Source organism: Myxine glutinosa, chromosome 2, assembly GCF_964187855.1.
Source record: "Myxine glutinosa chromosome 2, kmMyxGlut1.1, whole genome shotgun sequence".
NCBI classification, from domain to species: domain Eukaryota; kingdom Metazoa; phylum Chordata; class Myxini; order Myxiniformes; family Myxinidae; genus Myxine; species Myxine glutinosa.
In genome coordinates this window covers 185,729,918-185,745,375 of record NC_136262.1, presented here as the reverse complement: position 1 = coordinate 185,745,375, position 15,458 = coordinate 185,729,918, and the positions used below count along the sequence as shown (strand labels likewise).

The following is a 15,458-nucleotide window of genomic DNA, read 5'->3' as shown; positions in this document are numbered from 1 at the left end:
GCGAGGTCCATACAGAAATGGTTTGTCGAGATCGGGATGGAAGAACTTGACTGGCCTGCAAAGAGCCCTGACCTCAACCCCATCGAACACCCTTGGGATGAATTGGAACGCCGACTGCGAGGCAGGCATAATCACCCAACATCAGTGCCCAACCTCACTAATGCTCTTGTGGCTGAATGGAAGCAAATCTCCGCAGCAATGTTCCAACATCTAGTGGAAAGCCTTCCCAGAAGAGTGGAGGCTGTTATACCAGCAAAGGGGGGAACAACTCCATATTAATGCCCATGATTTTGGAATGAGATGTGATGTTTGGGTGTCCACATACTTTTGGTCATGCATTGTAGTTTCTGAGGCCATAACAGCTTGCACAGAATTTATATGTTATAATACGGTGGGGGGAAATTTAGAGGAAAATATGTCCCGTACTCGTGTGAGCAACTGCATGAATTTGCTTCAAAAACGAAGCTAACTGCAACATTGATGTTTCTACAAAACATTTGAAAAAATGACCACTCATCAATGGCAATCCAGACAAGAATAGAGCAAGCACAGCGTCACCAAGTATGGTGCATTATGGTGGTACGAGGGGCATTCCGAGTGGCCACAACAAATCTCACCCAGATATGTTGATGGTCGAGATGCTCTTGCACATGGCAGTATTGTACAGAGTGTGGCGCACCAGGTTTCCCATGCTGGGCAGGTCACCAGTTTGCGGGAGCAGCACCACCGAGCGTGGTCGCTCTTTGCCTTTTGGCCCTGCCAGATGTAGGGTGGTCGAAGAAATGAGTGTTTTCACAAGGTGTGATGCATGACAAACTAATTTCATGACATCATGGGTTAATATCCAATAACTACCATTATTACTGCTGACATTCTTCAGAATTTAGTCTTGTTTGCGGAATGTAGTAAAGCAAAAAAAACACAAGTTGTTATGTATTTACAATTATTTGCAGCTTATTGAGAAGCCCGAGTATCGATAACATTTAGGACAATATCAGCAGAGATCGCCGTGAATTTATAAAAAAATACCAGAGTATTGGGGTATGCAAACAGGGCAAACTCAGTTTGTATTCGCTCGTGCATGCATGACATTTGAGGATTTTTTTTTTGTTTTTTTTGTATACTGAATCGAGGCTCGTGAAAGAGCTGACATTTACTTCACAAACAAATCAACCAGACAAACAAAATATATAAAAAGAGGGAGCGGAAGACAAGAGAAGGGGAAGCACACAAACACTTGAGAGCACACAACATTTAAGAGCAGGGAGATGTGTGGGAGGGAGAGGGCTTGGGGGGAGGAGGCGTGGGAACGGGGGGGAGGGGGAACATAATTGGAGGCCAAACAAGTTGTGATAAAAAAAATGGTCATGATGGACTAGGTTATTCAGAAATCTAGCAGATCCACTGATACAATGTCTTATAACATGCATTTTTAGTGAGGAACCAATGCAGTTACCACCCAGTCCATATTAGGCCCGCTGTTCAATCATTATGAAACGTGATGATCAAATGGATTTCTATGGGGCAATACTGCGACAAAAAGCCAAAAACAATCGGTTCTTCTGGAACATTCTACTCCCATGGTAAAACAAACGCATGTATGCTCGCTCATATGCCAAACCCTCATTAACTGTGAAAAATTTCAAAACATTGCAACCGACGTAAACCGGTCAACCTGACCGAAATAACAGATATTTCTACCGAGGAGGAGTACAAAAAGGTTTATTTGAAAAAGTGAAAAATTCTCTCCTTTCAGAAGAACCACTCCACTTACACCAATATATTATCCTCTCATAAATTCTAATCAAATTTCTCACTGTGAATTACTAAGTCAAATTAGTATGGCCTGTTTGAGATCCTGTCTGAATCTCTGGCTCATGATGTGAGGAACCTAGGGTTCTAATCCCATACACCATAATGTGTGTGTGTACATTGGCTATAAATGTCCTTCAATTCATGTAGAAAGTACAATGATGTCTACTCATGTCTTTGGCCTGGATGTAGTAGATATGCATGTTTAAGCTCCTCCATGAGCCTTACAATAATGTAAATTTAAAAAGCAAACTTACCATTTTTAATGCAACGAGTACACTGCTACCTTAAGCAAACCATACATAATTTACAATTTTGTTGCAAGATTCTATAATAGAACAAGAATTCTAAATTTGGCCTTGTGCTGCTGCATCCCATGCTGCATCCCACCTCTCCCAACTGAACTCCCTTTTTTAGGCTAAGGCCCCCCACACAGTAATGACGACTCAGGATGCTCACTTCCCTCATTCCAGATCAGTGCACAGACTCTCTTTCTTTTATAGTCTAATTTCTGGCGTCGTATCAACCGTTCTCAACCGTAAAATTTTGGAAGCCACTTTGGGGTCGGTCAAGGAAAGCTGATCAAATAAAAGACACAAAGACAGCACTGGAGCCACCAGGATGAACTCAAATCCTACTCGAATCGGGAAAGATGGAGCAATCCGAGAGAACCTGGAGAGGATTCTTGTTTCAGCTGTTTTCTCCTCTGTCATGCAGGCACAGCCAAGTGAGTCTTACAAAAACAATTTGCAAGAGTTAATTTCTCCGTCAACAGATACATCAACAAAGAGACAAATTAAGAGTAAACAAAAAATAAACGAGGACAATATAGAAATACAAAAAAAACCCAAGAATTATCCTGAATAATGAGAAAGGTGAAAAAGTAGAAAGGGGTTTGAAAGACTGAGCCGAGATGTGAAAGAGAAAGGAAGAAAGATCAAAGATATCAGGAAGCACCCGGAAAGACAGATTTCAGCAGTTACTCCCAAGACTCAAATGAACCAATGGGTACAAGCTAACATAAGTGAGTAGGGAAGCACAGTCCACATAGCATCAGGATATGGGAAGCACAGTCCACACCGCATTAGGATGTTGGAAGCAAAGTCCACACAGCATCAGAATATGGACAGCACAGTGCACACAGCATCAGAATATGGACAGCACAGTTCACACAGCATCAGAATATGGACAGCACAGTCCACACAGCATCAGCATATAAGAAGCACAGCCCACACAACATCAGGATATGGGAAGCACAGTCCACACCGCATTAGGATGTTGGAAGCACAGTCCACACAACATCAGTATATGGGAATATGGGAAGCACAGTCCACACAGCATAAAGATATGGGAAGCACAGTCCACACAGCATCAGTATATGGGAAGCACAGTCCACACCGCATCAGTATATGGGAAGCACAGTCCACACTGCATTAGGATGTTGGAAGCACAGTCCACACAACATCAGTATATGGGAAGCACAGTCCACACAGCATCAATATATGGGAAGCACAGTCCACACAGCATCAGGATATGGGAAGCAGAGTCCACACAGCATCAGTATATGGGAAGCACAGTCCACACCGCATTAGGATGTTGGAAGCACAGTCCACACATCAGTATATGGGAAGCACAGTCCACACAGCATCAAGGACACATAGAAAATGAAAGACAGAAATAAAGGAAAAATAAAGGGAGGAAATAAATTAACAGTAAAAGAAACCAAAACACAAAGCAAACACACACTCGAGGACACCGTTTTTGAACACCAACTCAAGAATCAGGAAGAGAAAAAAGTTGAAGTGTTGCAAACTGCTCCAGGCTGAGCCAAAGCAGAGTTGATATGATTTTTGTGCACTTGCACAATCGTTCAACAATGGTCCTATGTTTCATTACATTGTCATAACAACTCAAGAACACCGAGAAGGAAGAAGTTAAAAATTTGCACATCACCAAGATGACAGAGCTTGGTGTTCACACCTTTTTTGTTTGAATACTGCACACCAGTACACCACTTGAATTCAATGTTTGAAAAAAAATCTATCCACGGATACGCAACACTCAATACCACCATTACCTGAGATTCGCTTTAACCTTCACCTTTTCTTCCTCTTTGACAAGCCCACACAAAGGAAGTTTCTAACAACTTTAGTTTCCTTTTCCTACATCACCAAATCTTCCCAGGGTTTAAAATTTAATCACAGCTACATGAATTATAAACCATATGCAATCAGGAGGGGTGAAATGTGAGGGAACAAACCAAGCTTGTTGGTGACGCCTTCATGATCCACACTCAAAAGTGAGTCCGACTTCTGTTAACGGAGAGAAAGTCCAAGTTAAATGCAATTCTTTGACCATGATCTCGAGCCATAGTGCAAAAAAAACAAAAAACTGGCATCGAGGAAACTGACATCACCAGAAGATAAAAGCCACCCGTGTACATTTTGAGGCAAGGAGACAACGAAAGAAAATATTAACAAACTCGGTTTCCTTTAAGGCAATGAATGTATTTACTGCTGGTGTAGCGAGAAAATTAATTTGAGAAAAGGAAGTCAAAGAGGGAGGAATGTGTAAAAACGGTAATGGGGAGTAAGGGAGAAGGGCAGGAGCAAAAAAGGAAATGGAACTTGGGGGCAGGGGTGGGGTAGGGGGGAGATAAAAAGTAGAGAGGAAGGGGAGGAAAGGGAAGGGCCGGGTGGGTATGTAACATACTGATGGTGGGTCGGGAGAGAAATACGAGGAAGATCATAAATGGTGATCAATAACGAGCTTTGACAACATGAAACTTTCAGAATTTGTTGAGACTTGACACCAGTTGTGCGCCAGCATCCTTAAACAGTTGCACGAACTGGAAATATGGAGTATGCGTGTACTTATGTTCTAGACACTTATGTATGATCCATGCATGTATGCATGGCAAATGCCATATGTATGGTACATGAACATATGTATGGTCCATGAACGCACGTTTGGCATATGCCGTATATATGGTACAAGAACATATGTATGGTCCATTGGTCCATGGACGTGTTTTGTACATGAATGGTTGTATGGTCCATGGATGTGTGTTTGGTACATGAACACATGTATGCACATATGTATGGCACATTAACGTATGTATGATATATGCACGTATGTATGGTACATGAATGTGTATGTAAGGTACATGAATGTACATGTATGGTACACGAATGTACATGTATTATACATGTACTTATGTATCGTGGTGTATGCACTATGCATGGTACATGCACGTTTGTATGGCATATGCATGTTATATGCATGTATGGTATATGCATGTATGTATGTTATATGCATGTATGGTATATGCATGTATGGTATATGCATGTATATATGATGAATGCATGTATGCATGCTACATGTATGTATGGTACATGAACTTATGTATGGTATATGCACGTATGCACGGTACATGAACAGTATGGTAGATGTATGTATCTATAGCATATGCACATATGTATGGTCCATGAATGGTACATGCATGTATTCACCAACAAATGTATTCATAATGCTTACCCTAAGTTGCACTTGAACACAGGCCGGTACCTTGTCTTTGCAGTGCTTGTGAGTAATCATACCACACTCTGCAAAGAAAAAATAAAGAGAGGAAAATAAACAGAGTAGAGTAATACTAATATTATGCACCACAAGTAATTTTATCCCAAATTTAGATCTCCTGTGAAAGTACAAACTTGTGCAAGCAAAACCAGGAACTTTGTGTGATATGCTTTGGTTCCACTTGTCCTAAATCAGAGAAACATGGCATAAAGCACAGAAAAGATTGCCAATTTAGATTTTCCGAAGAAACAGCTTATATTAATGGGAATTGTAAAAGCAAAGGCAGCATTTTCATGAAATATGCATCAAACTTGAGCTTGCTCCTTAACCAGTCCAAATAATGCTTTTTAGTAAATTAGTGTTAATCATGAATCTGAGACAATTTTTTTTAAACACTCATTTTAAACCATTTAAAATTCCAACATTGTAAGGATGAGCATTGCACATCAGCGTGTGCAATTAAATCTGTTGATCAATTAAATCATTATATATTCTCTATCTATATTTATATATATATTCTCCGTCGGTGAGTCTGTCTGTCTGTCTGTCTGTCTGTCCGGGGGAGTGGCTACTGTTTGTTTCCTCGCATAGCTTTGAGGCCTCTTTTGTTAGGCCCGTGGTGTCTTGCTCTCTCTCTCTCACACAGTTTTATTTCAACTCTGATTCGATATCTCATTTCGTTTTTCAGTCGCTAACATGGTTTTAGACTCGGTTGAGCTAACATGGTTTTAGACTCGGTTGAAAAAAAACGGGAATAAAATTCGATGAAAGTTTCCGTTTATAGAACGAAATGCATTTTCAACGGCCTATAACATAAAGGCCATTGAGACTCACTGACGCCTTTATCTCCACTCTAACTCACCATCTGATTTAATTTTTATCGATGGTTTTAGACTCTGTTTTAAAAATAATTGAGAAAATTCACGCACACACGGGAAAATGCCGAGATATATTTAAAAATTGCGGAACGATATATCATATACCGCCCAAATAACACAGACGGGAAATTGCTGAGATATCTTTAAAATTCGCGGCACGATGTATCATACACCGCCCAAATAACTCAGATGGGAAAATGCTGAGATATAGAAAAATTTCGTTTTTTTTTTTTCCGTTAAGACATATTACTTTTCTGTTTAATGACAGTCGTCACAAAAAAGTCAACAACATGGGGAGAGGGGCAGAGCTTCGTTCGAAATTGCCGACAGATATTTATTCCTTCCAATTTCATTCATCTCAAGGTTATCCTGTTTGAACACTCCATTCATTCCACCGATGTTTGGTTTTTTCTTCCCACATGAGTTTTCAAGGCTGAATCGTGTTCACATCCAGGATTAATAAACAAACTCCATTTCACGTGTGCATGGACATGTAAGTCCCATGTGTAAAAAAAAAATAAACACAGACGGGAGATTGCTGAGAGATATTTCTTCATTCGTATTTTATAAGTTATGTGCACGTACACTTTAAATAAGTTTATTTGAAATCTTTAATTGAAAAAGTGTCATTTTGTATGCTGTAACGAAAAGAGTGACATTGTTTTTTTGTTTTTTTTTGTTTTTTTTGTATACAAGATCGAGGCTCGTGAAAGAGCGAACATTAATCACACAGAAAGACAAACAGACACATAAAACAAATAACATCGGGAGCGGTAGACAAGATGGGGAGAGAGGGGGAAGGACACAAACACAACATTTGAGAGCAGGGACCGAGAGACATGGAGACATCGAGAGAACTGTGGGAGGGAGAGGGCTTTGGGGGGGTGGCATGGGAAGGGGGGGGGGTGGGAGAGGTATAAAACATATGGGACACTGCCAGGACTTCCAGGAAAGAAGTTGGAATTTCAAACAAGGTGGATCTGGGGTGAATTAGTGGGGGTATAAAAGATCAAGGTTTTGGATGGGGGAAGATAAGAGATGGTGGTGAACAGCTGTTTTAAAGACCTGGAGGGAGGAGTGTGATTGAAGTGAGTGTGGGAGTTTGTTCCAGAGGCGGGAGAAAAGAGGAATGAAAGAGTGAAGGTGAGCAGAGAGCCGAGATTTCGGCAGTTTAACCATCAGAGGGTGGCTGGCAGATCTTGTGCGACCTGTAGGAATATTTGGGGGACAGAGCACAGAGAGAGCTGGGGGAGCAAGGCCGGAGAGGAGTCGGTAGAAGACAGAAAGACCACCTACCTGCCTGCGGTGAGTGAAAGGACAGAAACCCAGGACAGAAAGGTGTTATGTGATGTTCTTATACACCGACCAAAAGACTTTTCCCCGGGACTTTTCCATTTGAGCTGTATTCTTTATATCGTCGGAATGTTTCATTCTTTAGACGTAGTCACAATAAAAAATTGCAATTCGGTACTCTGCACTTGGGGGAGAGGGGCGGAGCATCGTTTACATTTACGAGGGGAGAGGAGACTGGGGGAGGGGGAGGGGGAGAGTAGACTGGGGGAGGGGAGAGGAGACTGAGGGAGGAGGAGAGGAGACTGAGGGAGGAGGAGAGGAGACTGGGGGAGGAGGAGAGGAGACTGGGGGAGGGGGAGAAGAGACTGGGGGAGGGGGAGAGGAGACTGGGCGAGGGGAAGAGGAGACTGGGGGAGGGGCAGAGGAGACTGGGGGAGGAGCAGAGGAGACTGGGGGAGGAGCAGAGGAGACTGGGGGAGGAGGAGAGACTGGGGGAGGGGGAGAGGAGACTGAGGAAGGAGGAGAGGAGACCGAGGCAGAAGGAGAGGAGACTGGGGGAGGGGGAGTGAAGACTGGGGGAGGGGAAGAGGAGACTGGGGGAGGGGAAGAGGAGACTGGGGGAGGGGGAGAGGAGACTGGGGGAGGGGAGGAGAGGAGACTGGGGGAGGGGAGGAGAGGAGACTGGGGGAGGGGAGGAGGAGAGGAGACTGGGGGAGGTGGAGGAGGAGAGGAGACTGGGGGAGGAGGAGAGACTGGGGGAGGGGGAGAGGAGACTGAGGAAGGAGGAGAGGAGACCGAGGCAGAAGGAGAGGAGCCTGGGGAGGGGGAGAAAAGACTGGGGGAGGGGAAGAGGAGACTGGGGGAGGGGAAGAGGAGACTGGGGAAAGGGGAGAGGAGACTGGGGGAGGGGAGGAGAGGAGACTGGGGGAGGGGAGGAGAGGAGACTGGGGGAGGGGAGGAGGAGAGGAGACTGGGGGAGGTGGAGGAGGAGAGGAGACTGGGGGAGGGGGAGGAGGATACTGGGGGAGGGGGAGGAGGAGACTGGGGGAGGGGGAGGAGGAGAGGAGACTGGGGGAGGGGGAGAGGAGACTGGGGGAGGAGGAGAGGAGACTGGGGAAGGGGGAAGAGGAGACTGGGGGAGGGTGAGAGGAGACTGGGGGAAGGGGAGAGGAGATTGGGGGAGGGGGAGAGGATACTGAGGGAGGGGGAGAGGATACCGAGGGAGGGGGAGAGGATACTGAGGGAGGGGGAGAGGATACTGAGGGAGGGGGAGAGGAGACTGGGGGAGGGGGAGAGAAGACTGGGGGAAGGGGAGAGGAGACTGGGGGTGGGGCAGAGGAGACTGGGGGAAGGGGAGAGGGGGAATGGGAGAGGCGACTGGGGGAGGGGGAGAGGAGATTGGGGGAGGGGGATAGGAGACTGGGGAAGGGGGAGAGGAGACTTTCGGAGGGGAAGAGGAGACTGTGGGAAGGGGAGAGGAGACTGGGGATGGGGCAGAGGAGACTGGGGGAAGGGGAGAGGAGATTGGGGGAAGGGGAGAGGCGACTGGGGGAGGGGGAGAGGAGATTGGGGGAGGGGGAGAGGAGATTGGGGGAGGGGGAGAGAAGACTGGGGGAGGGGGAGAGGAGATTGGGGGAGGAGAGGAGACTGGGGGAGGGGGAGAGGACACTGAGGGAGGAGAAGAGACTGGGGGAGGGGGATAGGAGACTGGGGGAGGGGGAGAGGAGACTGGGGGAGGGGGAGAGGAGACTGGGGGAGGGGGAGAGGAGACTGGGGGAGGGGAAGAGGAGACTGGGGGAGGGTGAGGGGAGACTGGGGGAGGGGGAGAGGAGATTTTGGGAGGAGGAGAGGAGACTGGGGGAGGGGGAGAGGAGACTGGGGGAGGGGGAGAGGAGACTGGGGGAGGGGAAGAGGAGACTGGGGGAGGGGAAGAGGAGACTGGGGGGGGGGGGAGATGACACTGGGGGAGGGGTCAGGATGGGGATGGAGAGGGGGAGGATTTGAGCTCTTGAAGTCACATTTTACATGAGATGTAATTACACATTTCAAACTATTTCCCATGCGCACGCACATGCATTCACATGTCATCAGAAGTAAATAAATTCTGTGGATTACATCATTTGTGGATCTGATAAATTGCCTGTAACCATTTTGTAAAACTGAATGTGCAGGTGCAGCATCTAACTCAATATGTCCAAATGTCACACACGTCTATGCCCGTGGGATTCCCACGGGTGACCCCACTAGTCTATATAATATTCTCCATTGGTGATCACGTTTGTCTGTCTGTCTGTCTGGTGGTGTGGCCTCCACCATTGAGGGAGTCATATCATATGTACATTTTGAGGCAAGGTAACCCATTCTATTATATTATTAGGCAAGGTATTTCATACCATACATACGTTCATGTACCAAGGTAACCCAGGCAAGGTATTTTGAGGTAAGCCATTCTGGAAGGGGCTTCAAAATCAAATCATCACCATTTCTTTCCTCGCATAGTTTTGAGGCCTGGCCTTTTTTGTAAGGCTCGTGGTTTCTCACTCTCTCACAGTTTTATTTCAACTCTAATTTCGATATCTCATTTCATTTTTCACAGTCGCTAACATGGTTTTAGACTCAGTTGCAAAAAAAGGGAAGAAAATTCAATGAAATTTAACGCACAGGCGGGAAATTGCCGAGATTGGCATGGTATATCATACACCGCCCAAACAACACAGATGGGAAAGTGCCGAGATCAGCACGGTATATCATACACCGCCCAAATAACACAGAAGGGAACTATTCGATGAAAGTTACCCTTTATAGAACAAAATGCATTTTCAAAGGCCTGTAACATAAAGGCCATTCATTGAGACTCCCTCACGGCTTTACATCGACTCTTATTGGTTCACGAGTTATCAAACAGAGTGACCACTATATTCGTCATGGGTGTGTGTCTGTCTGTGTGTGTCTGTCTGTCTGTGTGTCTGTCTGTCTGTGTGTCTGTTTGTCTGTCTGTCTGTGTGTCTGTCTGTCTGGAGCATAACTACCCGATGATATCATCTGATCTTGATGTAACTTGGGTGGGAGGTTGATATCATGATCTAGTTGTGTCCTGCCTAGAGTGGGCGTATTGCGCCCATTGTGGGCGGAGCGACGCCCGGAAAAGATGTATTTTTAGGGGGTAATCGAGTTGAAGCTACATCTTCTCCGAGGGAGTTGAGTGGAATCTGACAGGGGTTTCAGTATTTGGTAAGGCCAATGTCATGTGTCTAGCCCCACGGAGCTCGATTTTTCATTTTCGCCCCAAGGTCAAGGTCACAAGGTCACGAAATTTAGAAAAGTCGATTTTTGATGGTTTTATTACATTGTTCGCTTCCTGATGGGGTGAAATGTCATACATGATCTTATATTATCACATACATCATGAAATACAAGTTTTCCAACAAATTTCAGAATCTTCGACCTTTGAAGGTCAAAGTTTCAAAGTTGTCGGAATCGAACCGAATATTCGGTATTGTGTAGCTAACTAACCTCATAACTGATTATACATTATTTTCTATCTCATTTCAAGGTCAGTAACCTTCGTTTATCATTTAGGGGGTAATCGAGTTCAAGCTACATCTTCTCCGAGGGAGTTGGTGGAATCTGACAGGGGTTTCGATATTTGGTAAGGCCAATGTCTTCGCCCCAAGGTCAAGGTCACAAGGTCACAAGGTCACCAAATTTAGAAAAGTCGATTTTTGATGGTTTTATTACATTGTTCACTTCCTGATAGGGTGAAATGTCATACATGATCTTATATTATCACATACATCATTAAATACAAGTTTTCCAACAAATTTCAGAATCTTCGACCTTTGAAGGTCAAAGTTTCAAAGTTGTAGGAATCGAACCGAATATTCGGTATTGTGTAGCTAACTAACCTCATAACTGATTATACATTATTTTCTATCTCATTTCAAGGTCAGTAACCTTCGTTTTGACATTTCCGGGCCTGTTTCGGTTATAGTCCGTCCTTTGTCATTGAATACCGCTCGCTTGTGAACCATCGTCGTCTCCTGACTTGTTCATCACAGTCACTAGGATGGTTCAAGTCTCAGTTTCTCAACCTTTATTTACACATCGTAACCCACAACTTGCAAGTGAAAAACAAATTCTACAAATTTCAGAAGATTAATTGAAAATACAAAACTAGAATATCTTGGTTGGATATTGTATATACAGGTAGTAGACAAAAAAATGGAAACACCTGGGAAAATGAGGGACACACCTGGGGAAATGTCCCAGGGCAAACAAAGGAAGGTGAGGTCAATGCCAATCGCTACTTAATGGTACTGAGTGATCTGAGTTTCAGGATCTACAACTGTGTTGCAGCATTTCTTTCCTGCCGGGAGAGGTGTCTTCCTTCCAGGATGACAACGCCCCCATCCCCAGAGCAGGTGTGGTCGGCCAATGGTTTGACGAGCATGACACTGATGATGTCCATATGTCATGGCCTTGTCAGTCAACAGATCTGAACCAAATCACGTATTTATGGGATATTCTGGAATGACGCCTGCGACAGCGTTTTCCACCTCCATAAAATAGGTGTGAGTTGATCGACTTTCTCGTGGAAGAATGGTGTTGCATCCCTCCTGCAGAATTCCAGAGACTGCTGGACTCTATGCCACGTCGCATACAGGCCGTACTAGCCACCAATGGCGGCCAAATACCCTATTAAGTGACTTTACATTGGTGTTTCCATTTTATTTTCCACTACTTGTATATGATGGTGTTGTGCAACGATGAGGTAGACTTTTTTTTGCGGCACCGCGATAGAAAATGCTACAGAGATAGGAAATCACACACTCAGAGCAACATCGATTGGCAAATTACATAAGCATGTTGTCTGTGTTTTGACAACACGCTAACGCTGACACCGTCATCAATGACACCGACGCTGTACGAAAAGTGCCAATTACATTTGCAAAAATGAAACCACCAAACTGAAACCAAAACCAAAGTTTCATGAAACCATGAAACTAGTCGACAGTATAAATATGTAACTTAAGCCTTTATCACACTCGTGTGTAATGCAGCTGAACTGAAGTTTCACAAATGGAATGCATCGAAAATACTAAATGCAGTTACAGGCCATAACATGTTTAGCAGTTATTTCCAGGGAAAGGCAGAAATTACTCAGACATTCAGAAAAAGTGGAAATGCAGATATTTCTCACGACTTTTCCTTGCCCCTGAACAACATACTGTATCACAAGGTGCTTAGCAAAAACGAAATACTGAACAAATTCATGCATCAAGATTCTGTAACTTTGAGAACTAATAGAAAAACCCCAAAATAGGAGTAGGACGCGCACAAAGCCACCACGAGACACTTCTATGACCACGGCAAGCGTCAGGGTCGAGGTAGCATGATCACATGATCATGTAATATTGCAATGTACGGAGAGCAGATATCCCAGACACGAGGATAACTTTGCACCTCATACCTGCTTTTGGGTAACATACAAGTTTGCATCCTCATACCAGGCTATGGCTGACTTCGCAAAGAAATACAAGGGATCTCTGACACAAGAGGCTTCTGGGCCTGCCACACAAACAATTCAACTTGATGTAATCGTGCTTAAACACAACATAACAGACTTAAGCCCAAAATCTACTAAACTCTTCACCTCTGGGGATATAACATCGTTGCCTCAACCAGAACACCCTCACAAGTCCAAGGATGCGATGCGACAGAAACGAAGTGCATCCATCATCCAAATGACGCTCTATTTACATTCAACCAAGATTCTGTTCCTGCCAACTGACCCGTTCTAAATTACCAGGCCAGTGGATCTATCAACCTCGACAACAAGACTAGTAAATAAAAATCCATGCCAGAGGCTTTCCTTCCTGTACAACACTAAATCAGCATTGTGGGATGCCAGCAAACATGCCATAACATATGGCCAATGTAAAAGCTTCCCGCATGACCTTCAGAACCAAACAGGCCAGGAATGTTACAGGAATCCATGGCAGCATTTTCTCCACTGTATCTGCAACCTATCCATTCCTTGCAGACAGCTCGGTCTGAATCTCATCACACGGAGTACAAACATCTACTTCTGCTCCATCAGTCACCCCTAACCTCAGCAATCGGTGTCTGAATGCCACTACACACCTAATCCTGAACTTGTATTAAACTTCATACACCATTAACGTGACTGCTGGGATCCTGCTCGACGCTCAACAATAAAGGAAAATAAATTAGTTAGTTTGCTTTCAACCACCTTTCATTATAATTCATGCCATGAATGTCATTCAATTTGAATTGTAAAAGAGACTAAGGCTCCAGAAAGAGTGATATGACAGAAGTGGCGGCTTTCTATGTGCTGACAAATGGTCAGTGGAAAACCAGCGCAACCACGAATGAAGATCATGAAGAGTACAATAAAACAGAAAAGATGGAGGTAGAGCCATCACTACGAACAACTGGAAAGGAGGGCTTGTCAACAAATGCAGGAATGCAATTCCCAATTATGAAGGGGAAAGGAAGTGACAAGTATGGGGAGATATGAACTTGAATAACAAGGTGTGTGCCACTGCATAAACACACGTCACCTGGTAGGCTGGGGAAAGATAGAGTGCTGAAAGGGTTTGTGTGGCTCAAACTGTGAACCAGGAAAAGACGACAACTTGGTTTTTTTTAACCATTACACTCTAACGCTCTTCACCTTTACACCACTAGACACGGTAGCGTAATGGTTAGACTTACAGTGTCTGCTCTGACTCTGAGAGGTCGGCGGTTCGAACACGATCCCGGTCCAGTCATCGCAAAGACTTGAAAAATGGTTCGCGCTGCTTCCTCGCTTGATGCTCAGCAAATTACAAAGAATAGAGCACAGACAAAAATCCATATGTCGGCCATATTAGTGCAGCCATGATGGGCTTTGGGGCTTCCTGCAGTGTTCACGTTCCTTGTAAGGGAATACAGTCACGTGAAAAAGTAAGTACACCCAATGTAAAGCTTTGACTTTTTCAACATATTTCAACATACAGCTATTTGATCTTCATTTCAACAATATTGAGAGATAAAGGTGATATAATATAACAAATATCATGAAACATTTACATTTTGTAGTCCATTGTATAATTTAAATAAACATAAATGCAAATTTCGCATGTGGAAAAAGTGAGTACACCCCTACATTTATCACTACTTCAAATACCTAAAATTAGAATCAGGTGCACCAGCTCAGGTGCAAATGATTGGAACATCGTTGGAGAGGATCTTGAGGAACCTGTCTTATTTAAACCTCAGACATTTAGTTTGGTTTGCTCTTTGTTGTTGAAGTGTGCAGCGTCACCATGCCTAGATCAAAAGAGCTCTCTGAGGCCTTCAGAAAGAAATTTATAGATGCCTACGAGTCCGGGAAGGGATTTCAAAAGATCTCCAAACAATTGGAAATCAATCATTCGACTGTCCGGAAGATCATCTACAAGTGGAGAAGATTCCAAACAACTGCCAACTTGTTCAGGCCAGGCCACCCCAGCAAGTTCAGCTCGAGAGCAGACCGCAAGATGCTGAAAGAAGTCTCTAAGAACCCCAGAATGTCATCACGGGACATACAGGTAGCTCTTGCCACTGTTGATGTCAAAGTGCACGAGTCTACCATTAGAAAGAGGCTGCACAAATGTGATCTACATGGGAGGTGTGCCAGGAGGAAACCTTTGCTGTCCAGAAAGAACATCAGGGCAAGACTAAAGTTTGCCAATGAACACCGAGGCAAAGACCAGCACTTCTAGAACAATGTGCTCTGGACAGATGAGTCAAAGGTAGAGCTACTTGGCCACAGTACCAGAAGACATGTTTGGCGAAAACCAAAGACAGCTTTGACCACAAGAACCTGATACCAACTGTAAAGCATTGTGG

At 44.4% G+C, this 15,458-nt stretch overlaps 1 protein-coding gene across 10 annotated transcripts in view; it reads right to left on the bottom strand.

Moving 5' to 3' along the window:
- Positions 1–15,458, bottom strand: part of LOC137420995 (rho guanine nucleotide exchange factor 2) — a 349,574-nt gene that overhangs the window by 61,468 nt on the left and 272,648 nt on the right. For all 10 annotated transcript variants that reach the window (XM_078772071.1, XM_078772076.1, XM_078772072.1 and 7 more), the window contains 3 exons: positions 5,350–5,417; positions 4,073–4,124; positions 618–756 (listed from right to left, as the gene is read on the bottom strand). In XM_078772071.1, the coding sequence (XP_078628197.1) occupies positions 618–756; positions 4,073–4,124; positions 5,350–5,417 (259 nt within the window). The remainder of the gene's footprint in view (positions 1–617; positions 757–4,072; positions 4,125–5,349; positions 5,418–15,458) is intronic.